Source organism: Camelus dromedarius, chromosome 2 (assembly GCF_036321535.1).
Source record: "Camelus dromedarius isolate mCamDro1 chromosome 2, mCamDro1.pat, whole genome shotgun sequence".
NCBI lineage: Eukaryota > Metazoa > Chordata > Mammalia > Artiodactyla > Camelidae > Camelus > Camelus dromedarius.
The window spans coordinates 12,495,164-12,514,812 of record NC_087437.1 but is presented as its reverse complement, the minus strand read 5'-3'; the positions used below and the strand labels follow the sequence as shown (position 1 = coordinate 12,514,812).

The window sequence follows — 19,649 nt, the reverse complement described above, 5'->3', positions numbered from 1 at the left end:
GTACGTGTTAGCAAAATAAGCCCTATGTATTTGGCAAGCCGCAGGAAAAACAGTTCCACCCAGAAGGAAAACAAGTTAAACAATTACTAAAAATCACGACCCTCCAGGATTCTGTTTACATTCTCCTGCAGTCTATTTACCGTCTCCATAAAGAGATAATTAGAACTCTTGAACCGCAATAAGGAAAGAAGAATAAAGGCAAAGGAAAAGGGACATAAAGAGAATGAACAAATATTGAAAAAACATTAAGAGCTGGTCTACAGAGCTGTGTTGTCCAATACAGTAGCCACTAGCCCCATGTGGCTATTGAAAGTTAAACTAACTAAAATTAAATAGAATAAAAAAATTCAGTTCCTCAGACATATTAGCCACATTTCAAGTGCTCAATACCCCCACAGAACCAGCGGTCACTGTGTTGGACAACACAGAACTACAAACGGTTTCCGTCCTTACAGAATGTTCTATTGCAGTGTGCTGGTACCTGGGACATTAAGGGGCCTGATGTGCTTGAACACCTATCCTCATTGACTCAACCACGGTTAACTGGGTACTGATCAGCTACTATACTAGCTACACTAACGCTCTACTACCACGGGGAAGCCAGAGGTAAAGGATACAACATCTGACCTCAAAGACTTGCCTGGTTAGTAAGGGAACCCAATCAAGAAAACAAAACAAACCACACCAAAAGGAAGAAATGAGGAGAAACACAGAAAACACACCAGGTAACTTGAATGGTCGTTATGGTGGTTGGGGATCCAAGTATTCCCAGTAAAAGTCTTTCAACTTTTCTGCATTTAAAATTTTTTTTCACAATAAAGTATTGGAAGAAAATCCATTTACTGAGTCTTCATTATTAGATACTTTAAATAAACTCTCTTATTTAAGTCTATGATAAGCTTGCAAGGTAAGCATTCTGGATCCATTGTACAGATGAAAAAATGGAGGCAACTTGGAGTGCTAACTTCCACAGCAGAGGCGGTGCACGAAGAGTGCCCCAAGCCAGGGTACCACACTGTGCACAGAGTAACCAGTGGAGCATCCACTGAGAACTTACTACATGACCCACAGGAAGTCACTTCAATTCGTCCACCTGTCTCCTCAATATCTGCAATTCAATAACCATCGAATTTCAAACAAAAGAAACAGGTAGAACATGGTATATAAAAATCCCAAATATAGAACACTATATAGCACTTAAAATACACAGTCATCCCTTCGTATCTGCAGGGCATTGGTTCTAGACTCCCCCTGCCCCCTGGGCACAAAAATCCATGGATACTCAAGTCTCTCATATAAACAGGCATAGTACATGCATCTAACCTCCGCATCCTCCATATACTTTAAATCATCTCTAGATGACATATAATACCTAATACAATGTAAGTACCATGTAAATAGTTGTAAATACAATGTAAACGCGATGTAAATAGCAGCTAACTGTGCAGCAAATTCAGGTTTTGCTTTTTGGAACTTTCTGGAGCTTTTTTTTTCCTGAGTATTTTCCATCTGAGATCGACTGAATCTGCGGATGTGGAACCCCCAGATATAGAGAGCCAACTGCATTTGAAATCACTGAAATAAGTGTATTATGCAGGAAGTCAATTAGCATCCTTGTAATTAATGTAAACTTCATTACAGAGTAAAAGGCTTCCTAAGTTTGAGACCCTCTAAACAGATACTTAAAAATAGGTGGCAAACACCAAAATATCAATTTCAGTTCATCATCGCTTGGAAAATTTTCTTTTTTTTTTTTTTAAATCATGGAAGACACAATAAGGCTGCTTGACTGAGAGGCACCACCCTCAGTGCCCACCTCCAGAGGATGGTTCTGAGTGTGCTCGGACAACAAGAAAAACCTTATTTCTCTCACCTCCCTGCGACTCCTTACTAAACACGAGGCTACTCCTGACCTCTGAGTCCTGCGAGCCGTGGAGGGATGAGACTGGCACAGACTTCAACACCGAACAGGACGGAAAACAACAAAACCAAAGTGTACACAGCCTCTAGTTTCTCCTACAATTTAAAAGGCTGTGACGTCTATGAGAGAAATAACGTGATCAGAGGACGTTCTGTGGTACAGTTCTTTCCCTCCCTCTCTCCCACCTTTCCCCCAAAGCCAAAGCACTCCAGGGTCCTTTCTTGGTATTATTAGGGCATAAATTTTTTTCTGGAATTCTTCACTCAGCTGTCAGACGACAGGGTGGACCTGCTGTCAAAGTCGCCTTCTCCGAGCCTCGATGTCCTCTTCTGCAAAAAGAGGCTCATCGAACCTTCCTCACAGGCTTGTTTGTGATAATAAAGCAGGTAGAGTCAGGAGAGTAGAATCTTGTTAAATATTTAACCACCCCCCCCCAAAAAAACCTAACTAAAAACCCCACAATAGCTCTTTCGTTGGTCCCTATTGGCAGAGACAGCAACGTCTTTGGTGTTGGTGGGATGATGAGATGGCTGCTAGGCAGATGGAAAAGGGCAGCCGGTCATTGTCCTTCCCCATGGACAGGTAGCCTGACTGAAGCTGGGGACCCTTCCCAGAACACAGTCTTTTAATATAATAAAATCACATTAAACTCTATTTAAGTTAAAAAAAAAGTCACTCTTGTGGGTTTAACTGTGATGCTTAACGGACAGCAGGTGGTGAAAGAGACGGCAGCCAGCTCCGCTCCAGCCTCTTCCCGCCTCCCAGTGAGCAGCACAGGGCGCCCGCAGCTACCCCGGGCCAGCCCGGCTGAGCTCGCTGCCAACAGCCCACGTCCATGGCAGCCCCGGGTGCCAAGGCGGAGACCCTTCCAGCCCATTCCAGCCCTGAAGGGTGTCGCCTCAGCTGACATCCCGTGTGGCAGAAGACCTGCCCAGCTGAGCCCAGTCCATCCACAGATTAATGAGATAATAAATTGTCCAGCCGCTCAGTTAGGGGGCAGTTTGTTCCACAGCAGTAAGTCACAAAAACAGTCACAAAGATTTGAGTGATTTTTTAAAAATATAATCTAATCAGACCCAGTCCCCAAAGAACAGTAACAAACACTCCAGAAACACCCACAGGAATCTTCAGGAAGCAAGTTCGTAATACGTATATATGTACTCCACTGTGGAGTTTTAAAGTGTTTTGTGAATTACAATTAGAAATTGCCTCTGTGGCCGATACCCACCTCTTGCCTGCTCCTTATGACAAAAATATGTAACCCCACTTACGCACCAGCCCTGGCTCTCAATGGGTTTTAGTTCATTCCATAATCAAACTCAGGTTCAAAATCCCGAGGAGACTCCTGCGTCTGCAAGGGGGCTGTGTCACACTGACGTGTGTACACAAGTTTCTCCTGCACATTGTGAGTCCAGAGAGAGCAGGGACAGGAAGGGCTTCATCTCAGTGTCCCCACAGAACACATCAGGGAGCCTGGAGCATGGCTGGTACCCAAGTGAGTAACAGAATGTACTGGCCCCTGACAGCATCTTTGGGCAAAAGTGTATCTGGACCACTTCAAAGGTGACAATGCTCACATGTAAGTGTCAATTATTTGTACAAGATCTAGGGGTCTGGTAAATGGATGCCACTGCATCAGGACCACGGTGCGCTCCCACGGTGACAAACAGGAAGGACTGTCACCTAGGTGATGAACCACAGGCAGAGAAACCATTTCACAGAGGGAAGAGATACCAACGAAACGAACATGGTTCACTGCTCTGGAAGGCACGGAAGCCGCCGCGGCGGCCTGAAACCAGAGAAGGTCCACTCAGAGACTTGTGTGTGCTTCTAGGGCAGGGCAGAAACCTCATTTACATTATCTCTAATCTTTCTACAAATCCTGCAATGTCCCATCTCATAGCTGTAGAAATCGATCCCGTGTCAAGGCAGGCTATTTCCATGATCTCAGCCTGTCGGCCGAGCAGGGGATACAGGTGGAGAGAGGCCGGGGGAGGTGGGGGTGATGTATGTGCAGAGGAGCCGCCGTAAAACTCAGAGGGACAACTTCACAGCCTGTGGTCTGAGGGCAAGGAAATCAGTACACCTCCTTCTCCAGAGCGCTCTCTTCGATATACAGGTGACAGGACAACCTCTGTAAGAGTATTTGCAACTTGCACCCGCTAGAAGCCCAACGTGGGCTTCTGGAAACTCTGGCCCAAGGAGCAGAAAGATGCTTCACCTGCATCCTCCAACTTTCTCGGCAAATCCAAACCTGTTCCTCCTGTCTCTAGGTCCTATTGTTTCCTCTGATAAGCAGGGCCCCAGTGAGCAATTAAAGCCTTCGATAAATAATCTCTAAGCACATTCATTTGATTGACTGTTATTTGATACAGCAGTTAGTTTCAATGGGGCAGTTAATATTGATCACAGAAAGGACTCCAGACAAACATGAGACAGTTCCAGAACTCCATGGATTATTACCCTTTATCTGCCAGTCATCTGGGTTACTTGTAATGGTCACGGAATTTAAAATCAATAATAACAATTAGTGTTCTATACACCAAAACGGATGAATCATGTGAAATGGGTTTTCGTATACGATCAAAGGTAGAGCGTGCCTCTGGCATGGCAGGAGACTCTCTGCGTTTCCAGCCTACATCTGGCAAAGGGACGTTCAGGCAAGTCTTCCAAACAGGCAGCGAGAGAGAGCGGTATTAAGGAGAAGGTGCGATCATAAAAATGCAGGTGAAACCCCTGACAGTCTTAATCCAAAAAGACAAGCGAGGACATAAAAGTGATCACAACGAATGCTAACAAACGTAGTAAAATTAATGGGACTGGCAATTTAGTTTCTCTGAGACGTGCTTGTAGCTACCTTCTCCCGCTTCCGACTCCCAGGCGTTAAGCGTGATTTTTTGTAATAAAATGGCAATGGCGGTATTTTAGCACCGAGGCACCACTCCTATAATGTCTGGATAATTAAAATGCAAAGCAACAGAGAAATGTTTCATCATTAAACTGTAACCAGCGCACTATGTGAAATCATCCATCCCAAAGACTTGTTTTTCATCAATTATTTGTTATTTATCTGATGTAAATATAAGAAGGACTAATTAAAATGTATGCCTTTTTATACAGCCTCTTGTCATTAAAGCCAATGAAAGCATTCTGAGGACCATAATGAAATAATTATGTTTGCCTTTAAGAATTCTCTTCAATAACACATGGCAGTGCTGAGCTAAATTAAAACATCAGGAACTAAATTTCACTTGCCTCCATTTCCATTTTAGTTAATTATACCCCCAAGCTTTCCAATAGGCCAGACCCTAAAAAAGTCTTTTGAAGCTGAAACAGCCTTCAGATCATCAGCCTTTTTATAATCATGGACTTTGATGAAAAGACAAAGGTACTGTAGCCCCGAAAGCTTTAATATTTTTGCGAAGAGGGATTTATTACAGAGGTCTTCATTTGCTCTGGAAATTAGAGAAAAATTAGGATAACTGTGACCCAAATCTTCATTTTCCAGTTAATGGATGCACTCCTCTGGCCTTACCTGCAGCATTTCTATTACAGTGCTCTGAACTCAGCTATTTTTTTTTTTCTGATTTGATGAAATAACTTGTGGTGAACAGTAATTGATCAACAAGAACAACAACAAAACCAAACATTTCACTATATCTGATCAAATTAGGACATGCACTCCTAATTCAATACTAAAACTTGAAGAAAAAAGCAATCTTTAAGAAAAGTAGACTGAAAACCCATGAAGGTGGGGAAAAAAAAAAGGACCCTTTCAGTAGAATTTCTCCTTCTCCAAACCTCAAATCACTTGTGAAGGCCAAAAAAAAAAAAAAAAAAGAGTCTGAATTTAGGAGAAAAGGAAGAAGAAAAGAAGAGAGAAAAGCCAGGAGGTGGTTTCAGGACTGGTGCGTCTTTAAGCTGCCGTCAGATGAGGTGGGCGGGGGTGGGAACCCGGTGTTTAGAAAAGTAAACAGGAGTCCCAGGGATTAGCTCTGACAATGTGAATTCCCGCCCATTTGGTTCTATACGGAGAGCTGGCAGGGTTCACGGGTGATGTTTGGTGACGGCTGGATAGACTGTCTTATGAGACATCAGAGGGAAACTGTTGACAGCTTGGAAACGCGTACCCAGTACATGACAACCTAAAACTGCCATTATAACCTCAGACTCTGCTTTTATTAAAATCGCTCCCTTCCCCTCAAATTAGTCTTTGTTCTGTTTAGGGAAATCTCCTTTAGGGAAGGAGGGACATTGTCACCCATGATCACCCTTGTTAAAATTAGCTTCCTCCAGCCCCGTCCCCCCCCTCAAGCCCTCCCCAGTTTACTTCAACAGCTCTGGGGGAGCCTGGAGGCTCCTGGAATGCATGGGCCCTGACAGAGGAAACGCTGGGCCAGGCCGGGTCGCCTTCTGACGTCAGTTCCTGTTATCCTGTCTTATCATGTTGGGGACCAAGAGTCTTATCTTACTGAACGCCCCACCCCCACCCCCTCCCCACCCTGCAAAGCCAGAGAGGAAGCAAGTCAGCGCTTCCACTGCCCGTTTCAGTTCCCATCCAAGACGCTCTGAAGGCTCGAGATAAATAATAGAACACCTGCAGACCCCCCTCTGCTGCTTCCTAGGTGGGGAGAACTTTCGCTTTGTTTTTTATTCATTTCAGGGAGTTTGGGGGCTGGGTTGGGACCGAAATCAGGCTTTTTAATGATGAAGTTAGGAAGGCAGGAAGGAAAGAGGAACGTTCAGGGCAGCATGGTGACTGATGAGGTTGTGTCATTAGATCTTACAGATGGGCAGGTTATCTCATCTCCTGTTTAACAAGAGGTGCTTAGGCCAAGCCACTTACAGACAGGATTCTGATAAATCTGAAACCTGAGTTAACTCTGCTCCCCTCTCTCCATCACCTCCAGCTCCAACTTTTTAAGAAGAAGCTGGCCAAGAACTGATACAGATTTGTTCACGGTGATTCAATGTTTAATTCTACCCCCTCCCCACTCTACACACACACACACACACACACACGCGTGATCAGAATCTCCGTCATAATACTTAAATCCATTTTGCCAGCGATGCCTTCTATTTACAGATCTACATTTAGCCACGAGAGGAATGCATGTGCGGAAGAATGACCCAGAATCTGCACAAGGCGATCTCCAGTTATAATGGAAAAATTAGGCTGTGGAGTGCTGCGCTTATACTGACCATAGAATCCAAACAAAGACTTTCTGTGCCTCTCCTGAGTCCAAGGGGCAGCCTCGGAGATGTCGTCATGTTGAAATATCTGGCATATTTCAAAGACTTACGTGGGAACTGTGGCAGTACATTGAAAGTGGGTTATTCTAGAAAATCTGAGATGTTTGACTGCCATAACTACCCTGTAATGTGGAAGGCAAGATTCTACATTCATATCTTTTGGAAAGGTTTTTAGCCAAGATTTTTCTGATTAATCTTCATCAAAAAAAAAAAAATTCCCATTTCTGAAATAATCTATTTAACTGATAGTTAACTGAATTTATATTAGAACATTTAAAGTATAAAAATGTCATTTAAGGATAAATTTATTGGCACTTACATGTATAATGCAAAGTCTATAGAAAATTCTTTTTAAGATGTACCAAAATGAGCACTGCCTTTATTGTTTAATAAGTCCTATTCGACTCGAAGAGTTCTACATTTTGCATCTTGGTTTTACATCTTCATTTTCATCCCAAAGAGTAACTTTTTAATTAAAAAATTCCCAGCCTTAATTTTTTTATATTTTAACGATGATAATTTCCTTGAGAGCAGAATTTATCATCTTTATCATTTATTGTGTATTTCCCTTCAGAGATTATTTCTTGATGCTTGTGGAATATCTAAAGGAGAAAACAGCAAGGTTTTCTTCCCTTTTCAGCCATCTCAGGGGCTTAGCATGCTGAAGGGAAATTACAAGCACCTGATATCCAGAAGTTTCTTTTATGCTTTAAAGAAAAGTTCACAACAGTACTGACTGCTTATATAAGGTCAGAGCCAGGCTTCCAGAAATGAGAAGAAAACTTCTGGTTCAGGTCAGCTATCCTATTAGAAATTGCCATTCTGGTCATTTATCTACTAAGGAAAAAAAAGGCCTGTGCTGATGCAAGGCTTTGCATTTTGAGCTGGGAAGTCAAATGGTAACCAAAGCTTGCGCATTCATTCCACAGCCTATGTTTAAGGGACAGATCTTCCCAGGCCATTCCACAGCCTAAGGCTGAGACAGAAGTCTCCTAGTGTTTTGATCTACTTTTTGGAATTAACCCTTTTCTGGTGATAAAATTTTAACGTGTGCATTTTTTTCTTCTAAGTTGCACAGCAAGGCTTTCCTAGCCAAAGCACCAGGTTACCTGGAGACGGACAACATTTTAGTATTTCTTTTTTCTTACAGGGAAGGAAAAAACTTTATGAATCTTCCACTTGTTTTCAAACGGCCCTATCCTGCACTCTCTGAGGTTTTAAGCAGAATTCCCTTTTCTTCCCTTCTTTTAGATGGTGTTGCCACCTTCATGTGGCCGAGAGAAGCAGAAAATTATGTTCTACTTTAGAAAAACAATTGAGCCTTTTCACCGAAATATTTATTCAAAACCCCATTCAATTCATATGGTGGCTGTCAGCCTTTATTTAGTCTCTCTTTCAGAGGGTATCTTTGATTTTGCCACTTTGACCCCAATTTATATCTCACTAGGAAAGGATTTAGATACTGTTTAATACTTAAAATTCAGGTCCCAGCACTATGGGAAGGGGATTTTTTTTTTCCTTCTTTAATCATACCTACATACTGTTTGTTTTTTAAACAGATCATTTCTCCTCATTAAAAAAGAAAATCTTTTTTTCCCTTTTTTCTTTTGAAGTGTTGAGTAGGGAAAAGATAGGGAAAAGGGCCAAGAAGTTGTCACACTCATGATTTCACTGAAAGCAACTACTATATTTAGACCACAAACATTAGGATTTACCCTATGCCCACTGAGCAATTAATGCTGAAAACATCTGGAGCAGCCTAAACCCAAGACAATCCAGGGGGCATCTGAAGAGAAACTTAGTGGCTCCGACACCTCCAGGGGCAGTCTTAAATCGTATTATTTATACCACATTCCCTTGGTAACCCGCTACTCCTGACTTCGAATTTTTAGAACAAGCAATTCACAAGCCCTACTTCAACCGGCAGCTGACTGGCATGTCATTTTTCTGTCTTTAAAATTTAAAAGGAAAAATAAAAAGAATATTCTCACACCTTTCAGAGAATGCATCTGGAATGTTTTAAGTTCAAAGGCTTTACTCTAATTACTACACACACACACACACACACACACACACACACACACACAAGCAGCATTAAAAAACAGTGGGATCTCAAAGAAGAAAATAGTTTTGGTTAGAATTTAGTACTGTTTTTTTCCCCTTCTTGCCCACTGTTTCCTCTGTGTTAAGAGCACAAACAGATCTGCTTCTTGTCAAAACAGTCATTAAGTAAAATGGAAGAGGCTGTGGTTTTAATGTTCGTACTTATACAAACGCAGCCCTAATATGCTTTTACTTCAAAAGCCCTGGCTGGCTGTGCCACTCGGAGCCAAACACCGAGTGGCAGAGCTTTATTAGAACTTTTATTTATGCTTAAAAACTTAATCGCTTGAACAACTAAACTGACCAGTCATAAAGCGGTTTGTGGAGGATAAAGCCACCCGGCAGGGGCAGAAGCGATATTTACATTCTATTCATTTAACCTGGAGTCGGGCTGTGGGATTCAAACCCTTGTGAAATTGACCACAGTGAGCCCTAATTGCCCTGCTGACAAAAATAAGACACTGAAATTTCTGAAATCCCTTTGTCAGAGGCCTTTATTTACTTTTTCTAATGCAAGTTTCTTTGATTAGCTGGACTTCGCTGTTATCAACACTTCTTGCTTATCGGCTGGCCCTAGGCGAATGACACATTCACCACTCGCTCTCCACAGATAAGACAAATCCCTTGTTTAACTTGTTCAAGAACAAACAAAGCTTTTCTCCCGACTCCTACGACTTAATAGGCATGTTTGGAGGGTTAATTACAAAAGGAAGAATGTCTACTTGTAAAATCTCTATTAGGTCTATCAGCTCCACGCCAGGGTCCTGAACATTTTTTTTTCTTCATTAAAAAACGTTTCATTAAAACTTTCTCTCATAAGAAAAACTTTTAGAGAGCTCTAGTTCCCTGAGATTCCAAGTGAAATTGTTCTTGCTGTTTTTAACTGCTACAGAGAGGACAGGTCTGAAAGATTTGTTAGAGGGTTGGAAAATTATTTTGGAACCGTTTCTTTGAGTTCTCCAAAAAGAAAATGAGCAGCAGAAAAGAAAAGGCATTTGGGGAGCAGCTGAAAATGAAGATGCCTTCTGAAAAATGATATTCTTTTTTTTTTTTCCTCCCCTGGTTATGGCTCTACGAAATATTAAGTCAGACAGCCAAGCTGTGGGCATCAAATGGTTATTGATTTTTCAGCTACAAACCTGTTGATTTCCTACCCCTAGAAGCAAGTCTTTATTCTTAAGTAAAAGTTTCAGAGAGGACGATTTAAATCTTGTCATTGTTCCCTCTCCTTTTTTTTTTTCTCTCTTTCTCTTTAGATAAGCCACCATGTTATTAGGAAAACTCAATTTCTTCCAGTTAAACTTTGACCTCTTTGAAAACAAAGATTTAAAATGTCATTTTCAGGCTAATGCTCCAATGAATTGTCAAATAAAGTCCTAAAAACATTTTGATAGATAGCTGAGCCATTTATCTAAATCACTGTCAGGGCGGCGATGAATCCTGCAGGCGCCCACTACAGCCACCCGAAGGTGGGATTTTCTGGGACTTCTGGTCATTTCTCAAGCCCACAGCCAGGCTACTGTTGACCAGTGCACGCCTCGGCACCGTGTCAGCATCAGATAACCAAACAGTCAATATTTTTTTAAAAAACTGGGCTACCCCACTTATATTTCCTCTCCTTTAACCGATGTCCAGGTTCCCGGCTGAATTACAAGATATGGAAATAATGGATGGCTCAGCCCAAGGGGTGTTCTTTGCCAGTAGTTTTCTAGCAAAACAGCAACTTCTTAGAGCAACAAAGTGACTCGGAAAGGTGGCAGCAGGGTCAATGCTAAGAAATATTGCCTTTCCTCAGCAAGGAAAACATTGGAGGCAGCAGCTTTAACTGGTGGTTTATGAACTTCGGGAGCAGCGGCCACCTTAATTAGGCTCAATTCCTCGCGAGGAAGATGTCGTATTTTAATTACTTTGGACTGTTGAAACACACAAGGGGGGATCCATACAACTAGTAGCTAATCCAAAGAACAGCAAAGTTAAATCCCCTTCTGCATACATCTTAGTAAAAACTGTACAAATGTTTCACATTGCCTCACTTGAAGAATGTTTCAAAGTCCTGTGGTCACCCTCTACTTTCCACACCCCGCCACATGCATATTTTTTTTAAACTGTTTTCCAGGGTCCGTAGGGTTGGTAAGGAGAGGAACAGGGGTCGGGGGCGGGGGGGGGGGTTGTCTGGGAAGAAAACCTCTAACAGGAAATTTTCAGCAGAGGGAATCAATATGCACACCAGCATATCACACCCTTTCAGCCTTAAATCACTAAATCCTTTGTCTTGCTACTAGAGCAGTTTGTTTCCAATGTCTGTACTGCATGCAAGAGACACAATTCATATTTTTTTTTCTTGGTAGAAGAAGGGAAAAAATAAACCTACATTGAGCAGTGTGCCGATGCTGCCATTCGGTTTGGGTCAATCCACTGAAGCATGCTTTGAGAGCTTTCTCCTGGAGCATGCAGGAAGACGGGCTCGCAGTGTAGAAATCCAGGATTTGCCCAGGACTCACTGACAGAACATCCATACAGTCAAACATGATCTCCCCTGCACCGTATGTCTGCAAAAGTGCTTATCCTCTAGGTGTGGAGGCAAATGGCATAGAAAAGTCCACCCAACTCCATCAAACTCTGCCCCCTTTTTGGCACGTAGGCTGTTGGTCTTTTTCCCAGCCTCGAATCATGAATTATGACAGACAAGCCAGCTAAAAGCCTGTAATTGATCCAAATGATCATTTACCATTTTCCAGGCTTGCTCGGCCAATCCAGCCGGGGCGGGGGTTCCCGGAAAGATCCCAAGTTCTCCTTCCAAGCAGATGCCCGCAAAAAGCCTTCGGAATGCGGTGCGGATCCTACCCCGACGGTGCCCAGACGAACCCTGCCCGGCTCGCGCGCGTCCTCGGCATCCCCGTCCTCAGGCGGCTCGCGCGGGGACTCTGGTCCCCCCTTTGGCAAAGAATAGACCCTCCTGCCTCTGAACAGCTCACTTCCTACTACTTCTGTCACACAGAATGAAAGATTGAATTGCCTAATATATGCGAGTGAACTTTCGGTGAACCCTTCCCGGGCTGCTAACCTTCAAATGACCCAGCGAGTCTGACATCACCAGCTCCCAGGATTCTCACAGAGCCGAGCACTCCCAGCAGCCCCGCCGCGCGGGCGGCCAGCGGCCCGGGCGCGCGCTCCTCCCGCCCCGCGTCTCCCCTCCGCGCGGCGCGGAGCCGGGAGCGGCCGCGAGCAGCCGCGGGAGCCCGGACGCCGCTCGGGGCCCGCCCGCCGGCTCCCTCCCTTTCCGCCTCGGTCCGCGGGGCTCCGCGCGGCCGCGCGCCCCACGCGCCCGCTTGCCGCCCCCCGCGCCCCGGGCACGGCCCGTACATTCCTCTGTGCGCCTGTCTGTCTGTTCAGTTCCCCGTAACGGATGTGTTTTTCCACTCCTGAAAAAGCGCGTGCAAACCCCAAACTGTAGCGCGAAGAAGGGCCGCCCCTCCGGGAAGCCCGGGGTCGAGAAACTTTCCATTTGATAGCCTGTTTCTCTCCCTCTTGCAGGCCAAAGGCATTGCATTTGCTCCTGAGGGAAAATCCAGCTTTCTGGACTCATTTGCTTCTTAAAAATTTCTCCCAAGTCTACATGCAGCATATGAAGTGGGTCAAGAATTTGCTGAGAATTAGTCCTGCTCCCAGCCACACATGTAGTCACACACATGCAATCGCACATACAGACAGGATTTCAGGTCCTGATCTGAGAAAACATAACGTAGTGATCAAGTGCGTGGCCATGGGAGCCAGACCCAACTAGATTCCAACCCCAGTTCAACCACTTAGCAGCTGTATGATCTGGGACAAGTAGCTAACCTCTCCGAACCTCAGTTTCCTCATCTGTAAAATGGAAATACACTACCAGCCACCTCCGTGGGTTGGCAGGACAAAAAGAAACTGTTTGTACAGCACTCAGTACACACCCTAGAACAATTAGCTGTGACTCATCTTATTTTCCCAGAAGCCCATGGAGGCTGAGACCTGCCCGGGGTCACGCCGCTGAGAACCATGCCCAGAATCCAACTCCTGGAATCCCAGACCATGGTGAAAATCACTTTGCCTTTCCAGAATAGCACTGGTGACCTCTCTCATCACACACACACGCTTGCACGCACACCACCACCACATAATTAAACACAGATTTTTGAGAACTGGTTAAGTGTGAAGGTTTTTATATTTCCAAGGGCCACTTTTCACCAATACTAGCCCCTGCCCAAACTTGGCTATTCATTAGAAGAGAGTAATTTTAAGAGAAAGGGATTATTTTTTGGTACCTCCCACAGTGAGCTGACCTAGAGGAAGAAGCCTTTACGGCCATCACTAGATGGACAGACGCAGTATTTACAGCTAACCCCAGGCAGAATGCCTCAAAAGGGAGAGCCAATCCACCCTGCAGCCATGTTGCACAACTTGCTTAAAGGAGGCAATGTACATCAAAGAAAGGGAACTCTGGGGAGGAATTAAGACACCTTGTGTCCTCCACTGCATCTCCAGTGTTGACTATTCTCCCACAGAGCAGGGAGGGTAAGTGGGCGGGCATGAGGGAAAGAGCGCCACTCCAGTCTCCTTTCTGTGGCTAGTGCTGGAATGTGCCTTGGCATTCAAGTCTTTTTAAAAGCCCATCAAGGGCACCCCGCCCCGTGCAGTGCAGCTGCTTTGCTGGGCTAGCAAGAGTTGCTAAGTGGCACTCGCGGTATAACATGAAAAGTATGCATTGCACACACTTACGGTACATTCAAACAATTTTCAGCCCAGCAAGCTCAGTTCTTGCATTTGAAAAGTCCAAGGCAATAATGGGGTAAGATTTTGCTGAAAATATGTGTTTGTTATTTTTCTCTGTGCCTCTTTCTCTTGCATATGGCTTATCATTTTGTAACAGAGCTTTATTATAAGAAAGCCTTTGACAACAAAGAAAACACACATTTAAACAAGGAGCACAGAGGGATTTACAAAACATTTAACATACTGTCATTGAGATAGTTGTAAAGATATCCAAAGCACTACATTATGTGCCAGTTTCTACCTGGTCCACAAGACTAGTAGCTCCAAATGCTTATTTAAGGTCCTTAGAGTTCCTTGCAAACAGGGCTCATTTTATACAAGATCATGGAGGTGCATGAAAAGTCATTTGAGGAGTGGAGAGGAGGCAGCAATATTTAAAGTACAGTGGGAGGAACTAAGTTAGAGATGAGAAACATGGCATCATGGCCAGGTGCGTGTGTAAGGGTATCTGTTACCTGTGCACATCCATCCTTAGCATCTTTCCAAAGGACGGGGTGCCACCGGTCACAAAGAAGTGAGCATGGGGGTGGTATACCCCAAATTCTGTTTACCCTCATTTCTTAAGATAGAGTATCAGTCTCATCTAGGGAGACAGCTGCTCCCAAATTTCTTTCCTCAATACTATGTCCTGACACGAAAACAATAACAATGAGAATGTGCGTGTGTCTGTGTGTCTCTGCGTGTGGGTGTGTGTGTTAGGGGTTAAGAGATTGGTGTTTCCTCTTTTTGCACAAGAAACTTTTAAATTTCTAATCACCTCGGAACCCAGTTCTCCTAACTGTAGAGAAATAAACTTGAGCCTTGAATGATCAGTGTTTAAATCCTTGCGAGTAGAACATTATGGTTTTTTAATAGTGCATCCATATTCACTAGTCAATTCATCATTTCTCATCATGAATTGATTATGCAGATAGCAACTGTTAGGGCTATTACTTAATCTAAGTGTTAATTTATAAAGCAGCCCCCCAGTTTAGCCACACGTTTCTTTTATCATGTCTTCATCAGTCAGCCTGATTCTTATTCTTCTTGAAAACTTGATTCTTCCTCTAAATTCTTCATCTGAAGTAGAATTAAGGAAAGATACACAAGTAAGCCACATTCACCATAAAGATTAATGAACAGGTAGAAGGTGAAAAATGGCCAAGTTAATTTGTTGATAATGAAGTTTAAACAACTGACACCTATTTTAAACATTAATCAGAGAGTTAATTTGGAAGAATGCTATTCTAAATATCCTCTTAGTAGGGCAGAAAATAACATTCTGATAGGTGTCATCGCCTCCAGTTTCTTTGTGTTTGACCAATGAGGAAAGGGGCTCTAACAGAAGTATTTCCAACCACAAACACAAAAACAAAAGTTTGAGCCCCAAATTCATTTTGTTTCAAAGTAACTGTATATTTGTCAGTGTGACACAGCACATTTGAAACCCATAATCATAAAACAAAAATTTATAGTCAGGGTTCAGGGTCTACATCTGTTTCTCTGGTTTTTGTACAGCAATTACCCACTGGACAATCCAGAAAGAAACACCATGAATCATGCTCGGCAAACATGTTTGAACTGGAGAGTTTCGTGAAGAAAGAGCAGGCGTCTCTTGCACCAGTCTTACAGCCGGCCGTGTTCAAAATTGGTCAAATGCCTTGTGATGTCTAAATAAAAAGATTCTCACAGGCGCAGACACATCCACCCCAGGCACAAGTCATGCAAAGTGCAGGCAGACATTGGGGTGGGGAGGCGGGAGGTGGACACTGATCGTTTTAAAAAGACACACCTGCCTCTTCCATGTTTCTTTTTGGTTTTATTTTTATTTATTTATTTTTACTTTTTTTTATTATTATTAATCTCATATAAACCCTTTTTGCCACAATTCTCCCCCCCAAAAAATGTCAGTATTTAGTGAGTGGGCTTCCAGCAGGGAAACCAAGGCAGGGAGGTGTCGCCAGCACAAGGCAAGTGCTGAACTGTTCCCAGGGCTTCTGCACCCCCAGGCCGAGCCACTTTCCCATCTGGGAGCTGGGGAAGTTCTAATGCTGATCAACCCAAGAATGCGCCCCGGCCGGTCCATCTGAACATCTGCTCAGGGACCAGGGCTGGTGGCGGCCGTGATCTTAGACCAGCAGGCAGCAACTACTTCCCAAACATGCAGCTTTCTCCCTGCAGAGACTGGGTCTTCTCAGGGCCCAAGAAACATTTGTTTGTCCTCAGAAATGTCTCTCCACCTTGAGGGCTGGCCACTGCGTCCTGCCTTCATTTGGTCCCCTTCTCCCCGGCTGCCTGCTTTTTCCAGTTTCCCGGATGAAATCTTTCCACCGGTTACTTACAGACATTGCCCCCAGACAGGGCCACCCCCTACCTTTCTACACCCCACTGGCCCTGCTTTCGCTGTGTGTGGCTCATGACGATGCCTTTCCAGCCCTCCAGTTTCTGCTAGTCCCACCTTGAAATCCAACTCCTGCCCCTATGAGACCCCTCAGTGCCAGCAACCAGCTGGAGAAAGTGGCGTGGTGGGTGGGTGGGGGGCGGGTAATCTCTCTGTGGCTATTTCCTCTTGTCCGTTTTTTCCTCTTTTTAATTTAGGTTTTTTAAAAAAGTAATGCACTTCCATAAAAACTCAGAATAGAGTCTAGAAGATATAAAATGAAAACTGATGTGTCATCCCTCTGTGTAGTCAGTCATCAGATGCTGAGCACCTGCCACGTGCCAGGTACTGCGCACACGTTCCTATACCTTTTGGGGGGCATTGTGTGTTTCCTCTTATATTTATACAAATGTAATCAAATAATACATCTTTTCAGCAGTGTTTTCTATTTAGTAATATTTCTTGAAATTCCTTCAAAATAAACAGTACACATAGAACTGGCTCACTAGGGGGAGGGTACAGCTCAGTGGTAGAGTGGGTGCTTAGCATGCACAAGGTCCTGGGTTCAATCCCCAGTACCTCCACTAAAAAACAGAATAAAATAAAAAACTGATTAAAAAAATATATAAAGAAACTTAATTACCTCCCCCCCAAAACAAAAACAATTTTTAAAAAAACTATCTCATTAAAAACAACAAACAATACTTTAAAAAAACAATTAAAAAATGGACAGATGACCTGAATAGACATTTTTCCAAAGAAGACATACAGATGGCCAACAGGCACACGAAAAAGTGCTCAACAACACTAATTATTAGAGAAATGCGAATCAAAATTACAATAAGATATCATCTCACACCTGTCAGAATGACTATCGTCAAAAAGACCACAAATAACAAGTGTTGTTGAGAACGTGGGGAAAAGGGAATCCTCAAACACTATTGGTGGGAATGTGAGTTGGTGCAGCCACTCTGGAAGATGGTATAGAGATTCCTAAAAAAAAAAAAAAAAAAAATAGAACTACTATATGACCCAGCAATTCCACTCCAGGATATATATCCAAAAAGCCCGAAGACACTAATTTGAAAAAATACTTGCACACTAATGTTCATAACAGTATTATTTACAATAGCCAAGACAGGGAAGCAACCAAAGTGCCCCTCAACAGGTGAATGGATATAGATGAGTCTGTACAATGAAATACGTATATTCAGCCATGAAAAAGAATTTAATTCTGCCACTTGCAACACATGGACGGACCTGGAGGGCATTAGGCTTAGTGAAATAAATCAGAAAAAGACAAATACTCTGTTATCACTTACATGTGGAATCTAAAAAGCAAAACAAATATTGAGTATAACAAAACAGAAACAGGTTCATAGATACAGAAAACAAACTAGTGTTACCAGTGGGGAGGCGGATTAGGGGAGGGGCCAGCTAGCGGTAGGGGATTAAGAGATACAAACTACTATCCATAAAATAGATAAACAACAAGGATCTATTGTAAAGCACAGGGAAATAGAGAGATTCTTTTGTAACAACTTTTAATGAAGGGTAACCTATAAAAATACTGAATAACTACTCTGTACACTTGAAGCTAACATAATATTGTAAATCAATTATACTTCAGTTAAACAACAACTAAACTGTATTCCTTTACCTGAATGGACTGTAACTCGTTGAACAGTGCTCAGCCACTGGACATTTGGGTTGTTTCCCGATTTCCAGAGTTGTAAGAAACCCTGTGGGTATGTGTACTGAAACATCTGCTGAATAAAATTCTATAGTAGCGGTGTGGCCAGGGCAAAGATGAGGTGTATTTTAAAATTTGATGGCCACACAAAATAGGATTCCAGAATGATTATGCTACTATATATTGGTCTTTTGTTCTAAAAGAGAAGTCAGTGGACTTTTTTCTGTACGGGGCAATAGGAAATGTTTTAGGCTTTGCATGCTATACATTTTCTGTTTCGACTGCTCAACTCTGTGGCTGTGGAATAAAGGAGCCATAGACCACACGTAAGTGACGTGTGTGTGCTTACTAAAATTTTATTTACAAAAACCAGCAGTGAACTGGATTGACCCAGGGACTACAGTTTGTCCACTCTCTCTAAACCGATATTTAACAGTTTCACCAAATTCTATGTTGCCTTGTCTCCAGCCTGTAAAACTGAGCCATATACATTTGGGTTTTTTTTTTTTTTTTTAACACTTTGACTTTCCTTCTCCTTTAAAAGCTTCCCCCAATTTCAGCTTGTGTACCACACAAAGAATAATATGGCTCTTTTATTACATTGCTTCATGCAAAGTCCTTGTTATTTCTCTCTTGGCTAATAATTTCCCACTTTCCTCCTTCTCTCTCTTCACTTCCTTCTGCAAGTGGTGGGGGAGGCTCTGTGTCTCTCCTTCAGATGAGCCCAGATGACTCTATGCTTCATTTCTTCCACCACCGAACCCTGCTTTAAAAATAATTCTTTTCATCAGTTCCCTCTCCCGCTACCAATGGCGGTATTTGGGAAATGGAAAATGAAACAATGACTCCTGAGAACAAACGCCAACGGCACCACCATGCTACAACTCGCCCTGGATCCTTCTGCCTGGATTCTTTTTTCTGTCTCATCTCAATACATCTTCCAATGAGCTAAGAGTAGGTGTGCCACCTAGTTGGGAGAGTGCTGAGAAGATCAGCGAGACTCTTTTCAGGATGGAAAGAAGCACAAAGGATGCTAAGAGTGCTTTGTAATTATTTCACCTTAATATTATTAATAAAGGATAATGTCTCTAGGTGAGAAGCCTTCCTAAAGCCTAGTTCAGCACTTAATTTTTTTTTAGCTCATATGTATGAACAGAGGCTATAAGCTGGCTCTTAAACTGAGCTGCTTGAATTAATTAAAATTCAATACAATTCACAACTTGGTTCCTCAGTCATCTTAGCCACATGGCAAGTGCTCGAAAGCCACATGTGGCTGGTGGCTGTCATGTCAATTGGACAGCATACATACAGAACATTTTCGTCATCTTGGAAAGTTCTATTGGACCAGGATGCTTAAAAGGCGAGCTGGGGGATCAGAGAGGCGGTGCAGCATGGCGAGTGGAGCCGTGGATTCCAGACAGGGACTGAGTTTCACCTCTAGCTTCACCTCTTACCAGCCGTGTGACCCTGGCAAGTTTCTTAACCTATGGATGGCTTAATTCCTTCCCTGTAAA

At 43.2% G+C, this 19,649-nt stretch overlaps 1 protein-coding gene across 5 annotated transcripts in view; it reads right to left on the bottom strand.

Annotated features, from left to right (window-relative positions):
- The window catches only part of RARB (retinoic acid receptor beta), a 374,567-nt gene that overhangs the window by 147,323 nt on the left and 207,595 nt on the right, over positions 1 to 19,649 (bottom strand). The window contains exon 1 of one of the 5 annotated variants that reach the window (XM_010987804.3): positions 12,342 to 12,425. The exons of 1 other annotated variant lie outside the window; for it this stretch is intronic. Coding sequence is in view for 1 of the 4 variants with exons in the window: in XM_010987802.3 (XP_010986104.1) it covers positions 11,649 to 11,805 (157 nt within the window). In the remaining 3 variants the exon portion in view is untranslated. 3 more of the 5 variants (XM_010987802.3, XM_010987803.3, XM_064491156.1) reach the window with 3 other exon arrangements.